Here is a 19,558-nt window from a genome sequence, read left to right on the forward strand (position 1 = left end):
TATGGTTGGAGAGGTGCAAATGGCTGTCTAAGTGAAGTGTTCGAGCTGTTCTCCCGACTTGCTGGCAACAGCGCTTGGCAGTTTACCCGAAACAACTGCATCCGCATGTTGCCGCAAACACCACTCCTCTATCGCCACGGCACGATTAACTCGGCCAATTGACTTTGATAGCTTCCCCGAGCGTAACAACACTGCAGAGAGACATTCAAAGTGTCTCCCAGTAACATCACCGAACTGGGGGGGGGGGGGGGGGGGCACATTGTGTAACTCAACATCACCTAAATGTTTACACTGCAGATGAGAGTAAATACAAAGGGACATGATATATGCTGCAGTTTGAACGGAGAGTTTCCTGAAATAGTCCCTTTACGAGCGTAGATTCACAACTTCTGCAACCTCACATCATTTTAAGTTGATTAGAGGTCAGGAATGGGCACTGTCCCACTATTGTGGGCAGGCGTGTTGTGTCGTTACGCGCAATTGACTAAACGTATAAATATCCAACAGAGTACGGCCACACCAAGCTTTTCTGTAACTCAAACGTGCGCGAGTAAGCTTAGCTATCAACCCGGCGTATCGAACATGGTGCGGGGGTTTCTAAGTATCCCAAAACGAATTCAATGACATATCCGTGATTATTTTACTGCTTCAGCGACGGGTATGGTAAGTACGTTGGACGCCAGCTCGGCCACTTTTCACCGATGAAGGCCGGGGACCGCTGGTTCAGCTCAATGCGAGATAAAGATCTGTTAAACTTCCTTAAACAATTAGAATAATAAACTAATAACACAAACCAAACAAACAAATCAATCAGTTAAGATAATAAATAAATAGCTGGGCGGTTACGCAGAGGTCACACAAGGTACTGAAATACGCGGGAAAGTCAACAGATGTACTGGTTACTGCAGACACATGAACAATAAATTTAAAAGGCTCGTTTTAGACGTCGGCAACTAAAGTTGCCAGGTCGACTGCCCTGGCAGCTGTGGGCCCCGTGGAATTTTTCCCCGTTCGTGTAAGTTTGTTTTCTTTTCTTTCGTGTTTATCGGAGATTTCTATTAATCTTCGGAATTTCTAGAGTTTTGGTCAGGTTGTTTGAAATCCATTAAGAGAGTCAAAAGTGCATAACCGGCATTCCTTCCCACTGTTCCCGTAGTCGGCGCCTGTCCTTAAAACGTACAGGCCAGCCTTTAAGTACATATTGTCATGTTAACAACAGTCCAATATAACATCTTTCTCCGCAGATCTAAGGGTTCGCCGCGATTCACATTATTTCGACATTTAATACAGGAGGTATTTACAAGTTATAACGGCGGGCAAAAAATGGAATGTCGAGGACAGGTCGATCGACAGATCCTTGAGATTGTGATGTCGGTGATTTTGCTTTCGTTTGGTCGCGTGACGAAGCAGGGCAGAAATGACAGATTTCAAAACAAGTTTGCCATGGGTGTCCCCCCAAAGCAGTCAAGGGAATATACATCCTTGATTTATTCCTCTTTTGACCTCTCTCTCTCTCTGTCCAACTATTGCCGGCAGAATTTCCTTTATCAACTACTCAAGTTAGAATTGATCACATTCTTTTTAGGCGAGTTCACATACGCCGTTCCGTTTTTTCCTGTTTTAATTGTCGGTTTGGAGAACTCTCCTAGGGCAACCTGTCCACTCTGCTCTGCAATGTTGGCAATACTCCATATAAGTAGGAATAAACTTTCCCGTCTTCTTTACGTTTGTGTTAAGTTCTTAGTTGACCATTTTCTGCCCATTGATGCTGTTTACAGAAACATAAGTGTTTGTACTGTTTACATAATCTGTATTGATGGTGCAAAGTTTCAGCGCCACGGGACATGGATGAATGTGCACACACTTGATGCATTGAATGTGATGGCTATTACTGTACGCTTTTATGAAAAAATATTTCATCGATCTGAAATGATAACGGAATATCTCACGCGGGTTTTTTCCGGAGAGGAGAAAAGATATGCTACCTGTACAGTAGTACGCTCTGATACTTCCGAAGGTCTCGTCTTTATTCTGAACAGACAGGCAGAGCAATAATGTGGAAAACTGTGTTTTCCTTCTGGTTTTCCCTTTTAAACCTTAATTCCGTAATATTTTGGACCATATCAATATTAATACACACGCTCAATTGTTTTTGAGACGACCCTTAAAATGTTTTAGTCCGAATACCACGGGCCTTTTGCCACTGCCACGGTTCCGATAAAATAAAACCTGTGCACCGTAAAAGACTTTGGTAATATTTTCCCTTCTCAGGGTGATGAACCACAGACTTGTGACTGCGTGTTAAAGAGATTGGTTGGCACCTAACGATGTCAACTCCTTTGGACTATGCCCCAAGGAGGTCTGGTCATCGAATTAATATCGTATGCCAGTAATAATGGTACGACAGAACTGCAACAGGCCTGCGAACAGTGGAGCATGACTGGCCGGAAATTGACTAACTTGGCGAAATTCCTCATTTCATTCTTACCTTTAGTTTACCCCTTGGCCAAGCTCTTCCTCCGTCTGTGGTTTTTTGAATAAAAACTGCCAAATATATATTAACTTCTAAAAGAAAGTTACCTCCAGGAGGTAACTTTCTTTTAACAGGACCTGTCCCCTAAAGTGCCAGTAAAACTTTGACTCATTGGTTTATACGAGGAACGTAACTGACAAGGAGATTGTGAGTATGTTGGAATGTTTACTCTAATACTGTGGCAGAAAGTTATAAAATTCCGAGGAAATGTTTAACATAACGTCGTCCCGTGCTAGCATTTGATTATCCCGCAGGTCATTTGGCCCCACGAACTGGCAGGCTATTCATGCTATTTCAAGATTACCCTTTGTTTATTGCTGTAAATCTTTTCGTTGTTGATGAACTGTCGTGTGCCGGTGTCGGCCAGGCAGCCGGGTTTTTTTATTGTAGCCTGTGTAGTTTGCCAGGGGACTCAACTTTTGGTCTACGTGTGTCCATAGACATTATGTGTGTTTAAACTCTGTTGTCCTTTGGGATAGATGACAGTACCTAGTATGTGCTGAATTTGTGTCTTGCAAACAACGGCATTGACACGTCTGAAGCCCATTGTAAGTGCCGACTGACGATTTAAGGGTCTTGTTCCTTTGGTCTGTCTACACAGCAGGTGCAGCCAACGGAGCTATTCATCGAAAAAGCTATTCCGGAAGCATTTTTTGAGGGCAGGGGAAATTTTAATTTTACTAGGGCAGGGGACATATTTTTAGGTGGCAGGGGAGCAAATTTTAGTTTTTTTTGTCGGGCAGGGCAGATATTGGTTGATTGTCCTGGGGACAGGGCTTGGCGAAAAACGAGGAGAGGGGAAGCTACTTTTAAAACGGGGACAGGGGAATTTCAGCCATGGTGTTTCCGGGGATGGGGACACAGGGCAAGTACTTATACCTTTTAAAGGTTACCCAGACTACTTAGCCTATCGATTGACCCAACATCTCACTCTATGCACTGAGAGATGGAAACCAAATAGAAGGCCACTGCAGTATGTTTCTGCACGGGAATGTTAATTTTCAGGGGAATTTTTTTCTCAGGGCAGGGGAAATCGACAGGTTTTTTTTTCATTACAGGGTAAGGTAGCTTCATGTTTGCAGGGAAAATGGAATCATGACAAAATTTCGAGGGGAATTTTTTCCAGGGCAAGGGAAATAGGCAAGTTTTTTTTCGCCACAGGGCAGGGGAGCTTCAAACATTTACAGTGGGGAGGGGAAACAGGCAAAAATATGTGGGGAGCGGGTAAAAATGAAGTTTGAATGCGGCAGGGTAAGTCGAAAAATTTTCAGTGGGAGGGCAAATTATGAACAGCTATTTAATTACCCTCTTGACTTAAAATTAGTCAGTTCACATTACTTGTCACGTACAATATCTTATAATAGTAAGGACCCCTTTAAAAGTGTATTGTTCGTTGGGTGTATCTGACACAGGACATCCGTCCAAAAGAAACCCGATGAAGCCGTCACTACAGCGTATTCATCACACGTACTGTTTCTTCACATGGCTTTGTTTCTCAGGTGGAGGGGGAAAAGGGAGGAAAAGTCTGGATATGAGAGAGGCGGCTCGCTATTGTCAGTCAGCCAATGACGTGGACAACCCATATTAATCACGGTCAGTCGCAGAGCGAATGTCAAGTCGGACGAGAGTAGAATATGTGAAACTGTGAGAGGGACGCGATGAGCACGCGAGTAAAAGGAGACAACACGGGTGTCCCGTTGAGGTTAAAACGGTTGTCAGCAGAAAAGTGCGGGAGAGTCAGATGGAAAGATCCGGTGACAGGACAGACCTAAATTTATTTCTGTACTGGTGGTCTTATTAAAGTTTCTTGGTTGCATGGTCAGCAGACAGCTTGCCGTTTGAAGCCACGCTGTCTTGGCTCTCTCTCTCTGCTCACACATCGTTATGATCTACTTCTAAATATAAACTGTCCAAGCGTTGAAATCTTATCCCCCTGTGCGATACACGATATAAAATAAAACTGGGTTTCAACTACTTAGGACGAGATGCTTTACGCCCAGGAATAAATAAATCCCTGTATAAATTTACCATGCTGTGGAAAGATGTATATGTGCGTGCCTATATTGAAGTAGCTCTACAGCAAAATGATTTCCGAGTGTTTGTTTAATAAGTTAAACGCTCAAACGGTGATAGAAATTATCTCATTAGCGATAGCCGAAGACACTATAGTCCAAATCCTATTGCCCGAGCTACAAGTCAACGATCACCGGGTTTCTACCATACATAGAGAAACAACAGCCTTGGAACATTGAGTTCGACACGCGATCTTGAATTGCCCGTGTCATATCGGCGGTGCTGATAACAGGAGCCATCAATAACGTTATCAAATTCACTATCCATCTGCTTATCCTTAGAGATTACTTTTCTGCGTGTATGATGGATAGCTTAGCAGGGTAAAACCCCGGTAAAACAATTTCCTACCATTACGCTATGATGTCTTTTTTTGCAGGGATTTCCCGTTGCAATGACTAGGTCCCCTGCACCCTTGTATTTATATCTCGGGAACAAATATCCCTTTCATCCAAAGATAAAAAAGTCTTTCGGTCAATGGGTGACGTTTCCTTTCAGCCACCGAGAGGAAAAACGTGAATGAAATCATCAAATGACTGTTGGCATGGGTAAAATTGTGTGTCTGTGTGTGTGTGTGTCTTGTTGAGTGTTGGGCAAGGGAATCCATCCAGCTTACCTTCGGGGGGAGTTGTGACAATGGCTTCCGGTGAAATACAAACCCCACGATCGTACACCGGTAGATCATCGCATGCAAGATACTCAGGCCAGGGGACTTTGTGCTCCAACATGATAGGTTCGCAGCCGTCTCTAGCGTGCTGGCACACACTTTTGCATGGCTGTATGGCGTCAGTCTTGAACTGTACAGTACAGATTGGTGCGTACATCGAGCATAAAAAGAAACGTAAATATTCGCTGCAGTTTGTGGCAATCAGCTCCTCAAACTGCTCAATTGCTAATTTGGCGTTTTCCTGGGTGCTGTGATGGAGCAAGTTCGGCATCCTGGTCTTGTTGTAAGCCATCGACTTGCACATCGGTATCTCTATCGGCTCGCATGCCGCCGTGTAGGTGCGTGTGATCTGTTGTAAAACTAGTATCAGGAAAACGAACCAATATTTCAACACCTTTCGTGTGTGTCTCATTGTGGCCAGTCTTTATGGTATCCGGCCCAACGCCAGCAGCAAAGTCCCAGGCAGTTGTTTCAGCTCAGACAAATTCTGCACTTCGGCGGTGTGTACGTTTTATGCCAATGCCAGTATAGACGATGTCTTCAGAGTCGAAGCCGAGACGAGACGACCAGACGACTCGGTAGCGGAGACGACAGCCAATCAGCAATAAATATTTTTGGTCCGATTAACAATTCTGAAAGAATCAAACAAACATAACACCGTTAAGTACCTATGAAGTTACCACGTCTCCAGGGCCGGGTGCCGGGTTCTCTCAAGCACCCGGTTGTCAGTGACCATGTAAGCTACGCTCGGGATGTACTGAACCACTGCAGACGGTGAAGCCAAATAAAAGACGGGAAAATTGCCTATTACGATCTCCGCCCTCTTCAGTTATTCCGTCAACCAATAGAAACCTAGTAACTGCATGTAACGAGATTCACGTGTCCATTGGACCGCTACAAGTCATCAAGTCATTACGCAGTCGACAGTCTCGACATGAGGAGTGAGGTACACAATACAGACCCCCTCCCCTCCCCCTTCTGATTTTTCAAATATCTGGAATTATGTTGGCAGGGTGAACGTCTGCATAACTCAGACAAAATGATTGGCAGGGACATAAACACCACGGCCAATGCTGCATAAGTGTATGACAACCTACTCAAGCACGGTCTCAGTCCTCAGTCAGCGGCTTCCAAGTTAACTCAACGGGGCATTGGATTTCATTCGCCGTATCTCAGTGATAACCGGAGATTTAGTTCGTATGCCGCGGTTACTTATGACTCGGAAGTCGCCGCTGGATGAGACAGAGGCATATTTCATATGAACTATGAAGACGTCATGTTGTGTTACTTAGAAGCCTAAGTTCAAACAAGCATCGTAACCTTTTTTTTTTGCTGCATTTACTTACGGTCGTGGAGGGACCGTGATTTACTATACACTGTTACACACAAATCTTGCCACGTTCTGACATCACTGCGTCGTACAAGGGTGACGTCATGCGTCGACAGTGCTCTGACATTAGCCTGCATAATTTTTATCCCCACCCTTGCACCACAGTTGCTGGGCATCTTTCAATACTTTATCAAGTAGATGCCTCGGGCACTTTGTCGCTGCTACGGTGTCGATCGCTGCTACGGCCCGTCAGTTTTTATGAACCACTAATCGAAGTGACAGAGTCAAAAATCTCGCTCCCCCCCCCCCCCCGAGATTTATCCTCCGTATCAGCATCGAACTCATCTGCAAGTTTGCTGTGTACTTTGCGATTCTACTTATCACACACTCGGATCAATGTGACACAATTTGTTTTATTTGAGATTTGCCGGACGCTAATAAATAAGTTAAACCGTCTTTTTATTGGGGCGTGAAACAAAAGCAATATCATCGGAATTTGCATTGCAATTACTGCACCCTGCCCAATAGTCGGTACATGGGTCTGTTGTCAAGCAACCGTTGATTGGGGAGGTAAGTGTTGGGTGTTATCAGCGCGAATAGGAGGCATGCTTGAGCAAATAATAATACCATGGCCTTCGGAAGCTATGGAGTGCTCGGGAGAATTATTAGAAAATTAACTGATGGGAACTGTCGAACTTCTCCAATTACGTCACCAGATTCGTTGCAAGGTGTGGTGGACTGCGCGCGCAAGGTAGACAATAAAGGACCGATGGAAACTCGGCGTCTGAGTATGTGAACCGATACCAGACAAGGCGGTGTTAAATAAAGGCGAATCTTAACAGCTTTTTATTTTCTGTTTCACGGTGTAATGGTTGATAAGAACAGGTGTGCGCCGTTGCCAGGCCAAATTAAACACCGCGTGTCTGCCATACCTACGGTGTTTAACAACAGTAGCCAGTTTGTTGACTGTTACGGGTTGCAATCACGGTACGCCACGAAATGGCGCGACGACACGGCGTGCAAATTCTCCGCCTCATATAGAGCAAAGAGCACGTGCTCCTCCGGTAACTAAAGAGTTCAGAATCGACTTGTAAACTGACATCGGCAAAAAGTCCACGGCGTTTGTTTACTGATGCACACATCTGCGTCGGGCGATCGGATTTCATTGATTGCGGTTGTGTAACAATTATAATTTGAAAATTATGACTTCATTATGAATAATCTGTTTCATTTAATATTTGTGTTCTATAATCAATATTTGTCACGCATCACTAAAACAGGCATTTATCGTATCATTAAAGTGCTAAAGTGTTATCGTTGCATCAGAATGGATGCAAGCCAAGGTTTAACTTTTAGCTGTTGCCTGGACCGTGATAAAATTTGTTGCTCACAGTAATAGCGACAGCTCATGGTCTCTGTTTATAAAATGCTTTCTCACGAGTTCAAATTATCGGTTTGGACAACTTGTACAGGTATTCCAAGGAATTGTTGACAAGGATTGTGTCACGTGATCGAACGCAAATTATAGAGCACTGGTTCAAATCCTCGCACCTGAATCATTATGGCGTACTGATCGACATGATAATCTCATAGATCACTCACTCTGTTACTATACTGATGCATTGTGAGATCATTTAGACAATCATACCAGAATCATGGATCGATGATTGAAATCACGGGACTGCAAAAATACCCTTGACCTCAGCAGCACATCAAACTTACGATACAGGTATTGTGTGCCAGCAAAGATGGCACAGGCCTATAAGTTTTGTGTCACAGGTTTTTACTCATTGTTAAGAGACATAACGACGTGAACAAGTGTTTAGTAAGGTTGAAACGGTCTCAACGTTTTACTTCCTATCTTAGCCCCTATACATTGCTGTGTAAAGTGCAGTGCACACAGGTACGTGGTAGTCTAAAATTTTGCGCGCCTTAAAAATACTGCCATCGATCGTTGCTTACAGTTGTGTAAAACGGGTCTGAACTTTATGATGATCTCAGTAACTACATCCATCACGTGACTGCACAGGGTCTTGCGTCTACATTGGTATGGCAAAGTCCGAAGTTGTACACATGTTATATATGGTTAAAAAAGAAACACAAGTTACGTGAAGGTATAGTTTTGTAAAAATAGACTAAAGCAAGGCTGATATCTTACGAAAGCATGCTCGGTGACTTGGGAACTCAACACATCCTTAGATGAGGACCGAACAGACTGATACAGACACGTATGCCTTTTGATTCTTTGCCCTTCATGTTTGATCAACATGTTTTATCAACAACTTTTCTTATGAAAGATTAAAAAAAATTGTCGTCAAAATCAAAATCATCTCATTTATTTATTTAAAGTCGTTCATGACAACGCTATATTATTGCAGTTTCTCAATGGTTCACAGGTTCCCTTATCACAGGATACTTGTGAGAAAACTCGTAAACTCGCATAAATTAAGAAGTTTTCGGTAACATTAACCCGTTTTTAAGATAATACGTTCTTAGCAATTCCCGCCTAAAATCATGAGCCATGAGAAATCCGAGAAGCCTTTTCCTTCAATCGTCGATGACTTCAGATTCAGTAAGAATGCAAGTCTATATGGTCCAGTAAGATACAAAGTAGTCGGCATTAGCCTGTCTCTCCGCTGCGTTGAAAAGAGGGTTTGATTTTTAAGCTGTGAAGGAATCATATAGTTTATGTTCCCTGTCACATTTTGTGAACGGTCATAGAGCACGTACTCTGCATTAAGGGAGTTTGTGCCTCGAAAGTGAAAAACTAAAACTATTACCATAACGTTTAAGGAATATTTTAATCATTCTCTTTCTTAATCAAAAATTAAAATCGGGAGTCACTGTGCAATATTGGTACTAGAGAAATAAATTACCCAAGATTTACCGATACTTGAAATTCAAAATGGCCGCCGTAACTGTGCCAACTATATGGAGAAAAATGAAATTTTGAATTTTCGAAAAATTAAGACGGTGCAAAGTTTTCTTACACCAAGGGCTTTAAAATGAATCCCCACAAGAGGTAAATCAGAAAAGAATTGTAAAAATTTGGGAGTCTGAATATTTGTCCCCTAGGCGCATTCTGCAGGGGAATGATTCTTTATTTGACAAATGATCTAAGTCAACAAGAATATTCCTGTGTATCTATCATGGAAGACTTTGCACAACTACGAAAATCTGGTTTATTAGATAGGCATGCTTTCATCTCGTTCTGTGCCAATAGCCCTATGCAAACTTGAACACACAAAAGAAATACAAACGGAATCCTAACAAAAACATCCCTGCTGTATTATTTTTATACGATAGATCGGTCGACCAGTATAGCGGGCTAAATATAACGTTCCCCACGCATAATTCGTCCGCCATTACGTTGCGCTGAACCGTGCCCTCTGTGCAGTACAAAGGTGTCTGGAGTTGGAAAAGAAATAGCTTCGGGCGTTTCTAAATCAGCTTCAATTCACCATGCACTCCCAGGCTTGGCCTTAAAATGATTTCACTAGAGTGTCACGAATCGGCAGGAATAGGTAAGAAAAGAAAAATAATACCGTGACACTTTGGAAGGAGCGTCGTTTGCTTTAGCGGTTTCCTTATCAAAAAACGTTGTTTCTTATACCTGCCGGTGTAGCGTGAGTCATGTTTACCGAGAAGCCTGTACCCCATGTACTGATGTTGTCCAACGGCAGAGATCAAGGCTAGAAACGGCGGCTACTTACACAGGCACTGTGCTGTCGTCACGCACCTCGAGCTCCGAATTGTTACAAGCAACCAACAGTGACAAGAAAAAACCCGGACACGCATATTTGGTGGTAGGCGTCAAGGAGAAAAACTGAAGCGGACCCAAAGTCCCGTGTTGGGGCAATTTTTTTTCAAGTTGCTCTCTTGATGACCTCAATGATAATGTAGCTTGTGGCAGTCGGAGTTCTTCGATAGGCAACAAATCATTGCATACAACCTTATTGCATACGATGTGTGTGTCTGGCCGTCTGGGGGACGAGTGCTTGACCGAAGTGGAGGAGCTTGAGGCGGGGTCAAACCTCTCCCGTGTGAATAAACCGAAGGGAAGCTGCCGACACAAATGCCGTCGCATTTAGATGACTAGAGGGAGTGTCGGTCTGGGCGGGAGGAGTGATGGGTTAAAGATTCAATTTCCCCCAAGGGTACAATTCAACAATAGATGTTTTGGAAGTAGGAAAATAGTGGTGCAGACGGCATTCAGCCAAAAAGTGGGAAGCGCGAGTGGGTGGGGAATACCTTCGGGGCGAAACTACCGGCGTTTTCATGTTACCGAGAACAGTATTTTTTCAGTCAACCGTGTTATTTTGTTTCCGCAAACAACTTGTATTTTGGTGTTGCTAACACTTAAGCCTGTGCTGCGAGACATGAAGTGGAGGAAAACAGTTGTTTTTTTCACATTTCGGCTTAAAAGTTCACGGAAAGATAGGTTTGGGAATAAACCAAACAATTTTGATGCACTGTATACGAACCTGCGATAAAATCCTTGACAACAGCTATGATTATTAGTGAACGGAGTCACGAATTTTGCTCTATGAATACAGGTTTACACTCAGTCCCTGGGGCCATCAACCTGCGAACTTGAATATCAAGTGACTGGAGTTTTATATCTCGGGCAGAACAAGATCTTTACATCATAACTTTCCAAGACAAGTAGCTTATTCAAGACGTAAGCCACAGTCACCATATGAGTCATCAAGAAACACTTAAAAATAATTTACAACTTGGATCTTTAATAGCAAGTCTTGTTTAAGTTTTTGTTTGAATCATGGAAACCACGTGAGGTGAGAGATAAAAAATAGCTTCATTCGGGAATTGTAGCCTGGTCGCTTCTCTGCTTTTGACATACATCCATCACTCAGAAAAAGTTATAATTTGTGTTGTTCATCGAACTTCTGCCGATGTATGCGCCGAAGTTCTTCTGTATCTTAAGATCTCACCGAAGTGGCATTCAACCTTGACGGTCCAATGCATGCGGCGCTGTAACAAAAAAACACTCCACACAGTCACACGGTAGAGCCGAGATTGACGTCAGTATTATTCGTCATGGCGGGTCTCGTCCACTAATTTACGAACAAAGGAATTCTTCGACCCTTTATTCTCAAATAGTGGGAGATTTGACGCTCAATCACAGCCACAAAATCCGCCACCCGCTACAAAGCTGTTGACTGGCTGAGCCTCAATGTAAACTCGTTCTTGCAATAACCGTTACCACTAGTTTAACTCGACATCACAGCAGGTGAGTCTCCTGGCCACTGAATGCATTTGTCTGCGGGATAGCAATACGGCGGGAAGCGTCAGGGGACAATGTTTCTTGGAATCGCAGAGATAAAAACCTACATCTTGGCTGTAGTCGTAGATTTATTCAGCTGTCACATCACTGTCCACCGACCTTGCCTCTTGACAGCAGACATCGACCAGCCAGATAAGACTGGCGTTTGACGTCAATCGAGCACGTGAAACAAAAAAGCTCACAAGGGCCCATCGGTTGAAAACCTCGTTTGGGAAAAGTCACTCTCGTCTCTCTCACTCTATCTCAATATGATATCCAGACATTCCGGTCACCTGCCCTCTATCGTCCATTTGCCACCGACCGACCAGAGTAGCCAGTTTAACCCTAGCCCAGTGGTTTCTCCGTGGGGTAGTCGACAGACCACCCACTCAAAATGCCACACAGACTTTGCGACAAGCCAACGACCGCCACTTGTCAGCGTCCCAACAACCTGTGCTTAACTATGATGCCATGTCAATCACACACACACACACACACATCTTTACATACATACATTCATTTGTCAATTAGTCTGTCACTAAAATTGAATTCTTCTTTAATGCCACCGGCTTCCTATTCGGTGCAGCGAAGCAGAATACTGGAAACAATGAGACTTACAAAGCTTCCACCGATGGTACTTTTGACCATCGCTTGTTTTGCGTTAATCATACCCACTCTGAATTACAAGATACAGAGCGCTATGGCCTGTGTTTGTTTTGCATGAGCCTCAGTCAGCAGCCAACCTGTTGTTCAACAGATGTCCCTCCCCTCTACCCTCCAAAAAACTGACAAAAAACACAAGCAGTCTTTCTACGAAGCGCCTCTTTTTATATCGTTAAGTCTCGGCGCAAGATACAGCAAACTGTTGGTGACCTAGCCTCCACTTTCAGTGCTAAAATATTTTCGCCGGAGAGTGCGGTAAAGGATTGTCCCTTCAAATTTAGTCACCCAAGCAAAATAGTCACCAAAGCAAAATAGAAATTTGAATAGTGATGAATAACAATACGAAAATACATAAAAAATGCCCGAAACTTGGGCCATTAGATTTGAAAGCTCCGGTGTATGACTGGATATACACTTTACGGAAAATTGACTCATCAAATAACACGCTTAATCAGGTACAATACACTTACTTTTACACTGTGTGAAATCAAATATGATCCAAACAGCAATCGGAACTCGAACCAGGTATTCAAAGACGGACCGTCACAAATGTCGATAGTTTCGGGATTGGTTTACAATACAATACAATACAATACAATAGCTCTTTATTATCCCAAAACATGGGCAATTCTTTGTACGACAGCGGACAAGTCAAAAGTTACACAGGTAAGACATGTATAAAATATTTAAAAAGGGTTAGTGACGTTAAAACACATTATATAAAAGCAGAGATGACTAGTCGTTTCTGTTTTGATTCAGTACAGAAATTGCAATGGGAATGAACGAATGTTTTGATCTATTTTTATTGATTCGATATGCATCCATATCGCTATACCAAGTTGACGAGTTCTCTATTTATTCCAGAAGCCTACACACTCTCAGTTACGAGCACATTTTTTCAAAAGAAATTGTGTTGAGAGAGTTCGCCGAGTCAGCGCCGACCTCTTGTTCATCGAGTACCCATTTATCAGACAGTAAAGATACCCAGCGGTCAGATAATTAACCCAGGTTAAGAACTAAACCATCGCTCTGAGTGACAACACTGTCCAAGATGAACTACCACATTACCTTTACCTCAGCACAATTGTTCGCATTTTGTGGCATTAAACGAGCCCGTGTACTCTAACACCAAACATTTAATAGTCCCCCTCTTACCACAAATTGGCTGCGTCGACTGATAGATATCCTTGTAACAAATCGCCCATTAGTACGAATATAGAAGGCACAATAAAACGTAGGCTTCTATGATTAAGCTAAAGTTTGACAAAATCAAGTGGATTTTAGTTAAACAATGCAAAAAAATGTAACTTCCCCCAAGCTTGCAACGTCACGTTGTTGTTGTACGGGGTTTACTGTTTTAACAAACGACGAAATACCAGGGCAAGTCAAAGTCAGAGGAAAGCGAAAATCGTAAACTTGAAAATTGTCAGAACGGACTTTATAAAATTGTATATTCTCTACTGAACAGTGTCTGTAAAGGGATATTTAGTTTCGTGTGAGTCGAAAAAAATATGTGCTAGGTATCTCAATCGGTTGCTGCTGTTGAAAACCCTGATTAGACGTGAGTCCCTTCAGAAACTAACTGCTTTGGGCATTCGTTTTTAAACTCTTTCCAATTCACTTCACGTTCGACCGTAGTATTTTACTGACCCCGGGTTCTTTTTAATGAACCCTGGAAGTGAGTCAGATCTCACAACAAAATCGTAAGAAATTCCGTTTATGGTCTCCGCTCGGCTTTAATCTGGGTAATTCATGTCTGTAGCGTTGTATGAACTAAGTCGACATTAGATTGTCGCGCTAAATCACAGCGACCTGGGAGAGTTTTACGACGCTTTAATGGACTTAGGAACGAGGTTTCCAGAAAATCGTTTAGATCCTCGACAATTATGTGAAATTTACCGTAAACAATATCGAGATTTGACTATTTGTATCCTACCCCTCCCTTCTGCCATGATGATTTCTCCCCCCCCCCCCTTGCAGAAAAAACACCTGCCAAACTTGTTCATCCTGGCGAATCTCCCTGTCATTGCAACTGTTTGTCTATGGCGTTCTGTCATGCCCTTTTTGTCGTTTACCCCCTTTTAAGGCCAACTACTTAACTAGGCAAGCCATATCCGCCTTTATCGCGGCAAATCAACGTTTATACTGCTATTAGAATCGACTGACTTGTATATTTACAAGCTAGGCGGTAAAAATCGCTTCTGTCAACTGTGCACACAGTTCTAAGCAACCGAGGCAGCATTCTTGGTCCATGATAGGCGACATCCGGGTCTCCTTTTTCGACGGACAATGTTGAGTCAACCTGCAATTTTTCAAGTCAAGAGATGGGCAAGAAATCACGAAAAAGATAAGGTACAGATTTGGGGTCAATCGGAAAAAAAGGAAGTTTTTCCAAACATTAGTAATCCGAGACACAATAATGGACAAAGATTCACACTGACAGACACGCTATCAATTGTCGAACATGTGATCTATTTAACTAGATTACCCTGTAATTGATCATTACTGTATAACTGTTCCAGTTTTTGGAGCTGTTATTTTAATTCCTACAGGTGGATTGTGTCATTGGCGGCAGTTTCGGTTAAGACTTATGTTTGGGTTTCCGACATTATGAGAACATACGTGATATGAAACTCGTCTACAGAAATGCCGTAATCATTGGTAAAATATTTGGACAAAGGCCGCCGCCGGCGATACAACGAATGTGCGATTGCGCACCGGTTCTCATATTGAACCTTACGGCTAAGGATGTAGCAATGGGTTATTTCAATGCGCGGCTCTCAGCTGTTTAAATCAAGTTCACCTAGCTATAGTCAGCTCCGCACGTCCGATCTACGGGTCATGGTCAGGTAGTCATGATTCGGCTCCTTATTTTTTATGACACCCTTTTGATATCTCCTTGAAGGCACCAATGTCAGCTGAGGGCATGGAGCGATGTAACGAATGGCCCTTTTTTGCCGGAGGGTGGTCGAGCAACTATTGAATTTATGCTTGTGTTCTAGATAGTGTGATATTGGGTTTGAATGACTCTGCGTCCTGTACAGTCAGCCAGTATCCAATGATTTTATGACTTTTTATTATCAGTCGCGGTGCCATGTTGACACTTTTACTGCCTTTTAAATTATTTCGAACGGATTTTTATCGAATTTTTCAACGCTCGCGAATTCAAAGGCACTGCATTCGTACTGCAGAAAGCGGACGAACGCTGCCAACGTGCCTGCGAAAGATGAACCAGATTTCAGTGGAAAGGTAGGTTTAGCAACCGTATTAAAGGATGAAATCGTCTTTATACTATGCATACCCGCAAATTACGCTTTGCTTGGCCTAACAAAATGTTGTTACAGGCAATGCAACAGTACAGTGCACTCGACTTGGTACTCTTGTCTGTGTACACTATTCTGTGTTATAAATGCAAATCTTTTTTTCTGTCCGGTCTCTTCTGTACAATGTTTAGTTTCAATCAAGTTCCCGCCGCTTCCCGTCGATTTATTAAGTCTGGCCGATCCAATTATAGTTTTTGGAAACCCTCAAGTGTGAAGGTTATTTCGCCGAGCTGTGCATGCACAGAAATATGATCCTTTTTATGAATTCGGTAGATAAAATTGCACATTGTGAACAACCCAGATGCGTAGAATAAAAATATTGGGACTTTGCGCTTTGAGTGCAAATCAGAAAAAGTACGGCCCCGATTAGACCGTTTTATAGTGGCTTACAATAAGCTCTAATAGTGTGATCAGAATAAGAGGAATAAGTAATTATACGAACGACCGATCACTATGTATGTCCACTCACCAAAATCAGTTGTGTCCTTTCGTATGAAGACTGTTTGTGCCGGCAAACCTCGGCGACAGGCCACCTAATTGAACGATTCCACTTATTCGGCCATATTTATGGATAGAAGCCACTCTGTGACGTCATCAGCATGCTTGAGAAATCTTCGCCCAAGCCATCGTTATTGGCCTCTTTGTTTCTCTAATCTAATCACTCCCTGTTTCTATGTCTGTTAGTCACTATCCGCCGACTCGGATGTAGGGCGTTCGCCTCGAAGTGTCTGCAGTACGCCACTGTGATTGCGTCCGGATTGGAATGCCTAAACCGAGCAGTTTCTGCGCGGTAAAATAGCTGAGTGTCGCTCTCAGTGCCCGCCCACGTTCCGAATGTTATCAGGAATAAATGCAAAACAAGATCTGTGTTTGACGTCAAATTTTGCAGTTTGCGTCCAACAACGCAAGGCGGTGTGTTTTAGGATTTGTCGAGCAAACCATTTGGAAATAAATTGTAATCAAAGTAAAAGTGTTAGAGGAAATCACTTGCCAATCTTCTTATCACAACTTACAAATAGGCTGGTGATGTAATGCTTTCTAAAGTAGAGCTGTATCTTTACAAAGGAAAGTAGCTAATTCCTCAATGATAGGTGCACATTAAGTGGATTTGAAGAGTTGTCGGATTTTGTTAATTTTCCGGCTGTCATCAGCTATGATTCCGTGTATGACGTCACTGTTGACTGCCGGAGAATAGCAACTGTGTAGAAGAATCGTCCACGAAAGCGGAGGGGTGCTCCCATCGGCTCTGTGGGTGGATTTTCCAAAGGCACTTGCCGCGGTAAATCTTGTTGAATTTTAAACGTTGGCTCATGGTTAGATAGCGTCTGCTGCCTCAGTCCTCGCTTCAATTTCTCCTTGAGCCAACGCAATTTTAACCGCCCTTTCTGCTGCAATGCGCGACGTGTAAACGAAAACAAAATTCAAGCTGGCGCGCGACAGTTCAACAGTTACTGTGTCAATACGAAACCACTGTGGTTGTACAGGATATTGAGAATTTCCAAATAAATGATGAAAAACATTCCTGACTAGAATAAGTTAACAACAAGCACCACTGTGCATTTATATGATCGCGGTTAGTGGTTCACATACAGTACTTTTTTTCTTGGAAAAAAAATCAAATTGATAACTCACTCTGGACATTTTCCTCCATTCACTGAAACTCAATAGAGGTACGGCTTATTCATTGAGCACACTAAATACTGCCGTAGATTACATGTAAAAGCTCTGCATTGAGTAACTTACATACATTCAAGTCACGAATTATCCGGTAACTCAGGATGAAGAAACCGAAAAAGGAAGAAATGGGGAGGTTCAATAAATGTCATGACACAGTATGGCTTGATCAAGCCACCAAATCAAGATCTAACACCATCTCAATAAATCTAGACATTATATATGCTGATAGAAATCCATAAAAATATTATGATGGACACGCAAGCGTGACTGTTCTACACGGAATTGCCGTGTACTTTGCCACTGAAGTACTTTATATGCAAATTTTCTCAGGAGAATAGTTATTATTGGTCAGATGAGAAATGTTGATGTCTATGATGAATGGACATGTCTAAATGACCAGGTAGTTTCCTTTTGTGATGCTTCTTGAAAAAAGGCCTTGCTACTGGGCGAATTCTGAATTACTATGCATTGGCCCTCTTTAAAAGCTCAACGTGTAGCCACAGTTGGAAGTTATGGCCACACTCAAAACATCAACAACCCGGGGTGACTCAAACAAGACGAGCACGCAGTGTCGTGACGGAGAAACTTCATCAATTTTCGTAACAAGTATATTAACATTTTAAGGGGCTAGGAAAGTCGTAAAAGGCCATTTCAGAGCAGTTTGTGCACGACGAACACCATGTCTACGCATCGAGGCAGTATCATTGTTAACGGAAAAGTATGTAATATCTTGAAATACTCGCATTAATGTCTCGTAATCGTAATTTTCGCTTGCAAGGTTCACTTTTTGGGTGCTGACGAGAATCCTTTGAGTAAAAGTAACACAAAGAATTTCGTTTTTAACGGACCGACACTCCTTGGAGTTCATGCAATATTTGGTAGGGTTCAGTGAGAAAATGAGGTGAAGATAATACAAATGTTTGCTAAATAAGTGGCCGAGACTAAACTGACACGGTCGGAGAGTGGTTTCCTTTCTGCTGAATCTAAGAATCTCTCCCACTACGACTGACTTTCAAGTGGCCACAGATAAGGCAAACATGTCTTCTCGAGAAATCAGCGATTAATAGTAGTGTATCGCTCCGGTACATCTGCGATTTTTGTTTTGCTTTCTTCACGGTTTTGTCGACGAACTGAAAGGGAATGTAACTGGACGAGGCCGAGTAAGAAAAACAATAGTCCCTTCAAAGCACTGAACGTTTTTACGGACCATTTCACGGAGATAAACGTTGCAAGCTCCTGCCTTCAGTCGATGGTGAGGCCGCAGAGCTCAGTTTAATACCACTTCGGCAAACTCTCATGGTGTTTGATGGGACATTGAACGGTGATTACGATGTCGTAAAAACCGTGCCGCACAAACCTGATACGGGTTTATCTTGCGAAATAAAACAAGCACGGCCACATGACCCGGAAAGGACAAGTAGACTAATAAGTTCACATCGCAATTTGGTTAAATGAGCTTCCCTACCGCAATTAACGAGGTTGCACACTAACATTAAGATAAGCCGGTTGTATCAGAAACCGCTCTCTCACCTTATACTTTCTCAGCAACGCACGCTCCAACGGCTTAGCTGAAATGCCCTGGCAAGGCGTCTTTCCCTCTTTTAACCTTCCAAATCAGTGTTTTTAAGCGCTTTCACTTGCAGACACCGCGGGGGAGGTCCGTCTGTTCCGCTGCCTTCAACGCTAATGGAGAGTTTTGAGGAAAGGGGCACAATTCCCAGTGATGGAAAGAACAAACGCCGGGTCTATTTTTGGCCGGCGCATTGGGGGACTAATTCCAGCTCAAATGAACCACAAGCTTTATTCGTTTATGAAGGGATGCCAATTAAAATGTACTTAACAGACCTGGTCATCGTTTTGTTGTTTCTTCAACTGTCTGTCTTCAGACAATGTCCTTCGATATGGACAATGCTTGTCCAGCATGCTCGTCCTTTGAAATTGTAACAATCGAGCAATGGCAATTCGACGTAAGGCGATCAGCCGGGACCACTTCTACAAGAAAATCTACTGG

At 42.9% G+C, this 19,558-nt stretch overlaps 1 protein-coding gene across 4 annotated transcripts in view; it reads right to left on the minus strand.

Annotated features, from left to right (window-relative positions):
- Window positions 1-19,235, minus strand: part of LOC139139981 (secreted frizzled-related protein 3-like) — a 43,139-nt gene extending 23,904 nt beyond the window's left edge. The window contains exons 1-2 of one of the 4 annotated variants that reach the window (XM_070708962.1): window positions 19,078-19,235; window positions 5,220-5,902 (exon numbers count right to left, since the gene is read on the minus strand). In XM_070708962.1, the coding sequence (XP_070565063.1) occupies window positions 5,220-5,682 (463 nt within the window). In that variant the 5' untranslated portion in view covers window positions 5,683-5,902; window positions 19,078-19,235. Of the gene's footprint in view, window positions 1-5,219; window positions 6,278-6,367; window positions 6,502-16,339; window positions 16,700-19,077 lie in introns of those variants that run through there. The other 3 variants (XM_070708963.1, XM_070708964.1, XM_070708961.1) reach the window with 3 other exon arrangements.
- Window positions 19,236-19,558: the final 323 nt, after the last annotated feature.

This window comes from Ptychodera flava, chromosome 9 (assembly GCF_041260155.1).
Source record: "Ptychodera flava strain L36383 chromosome 9, AS_Pfla_20210202, whole genome shotgun sequence".
NCBI lineage: Eukaryota > Metazoa > Hemichordata > Enteropneusta > Ptychoderidae > Ptychodera > Ptychodera flava.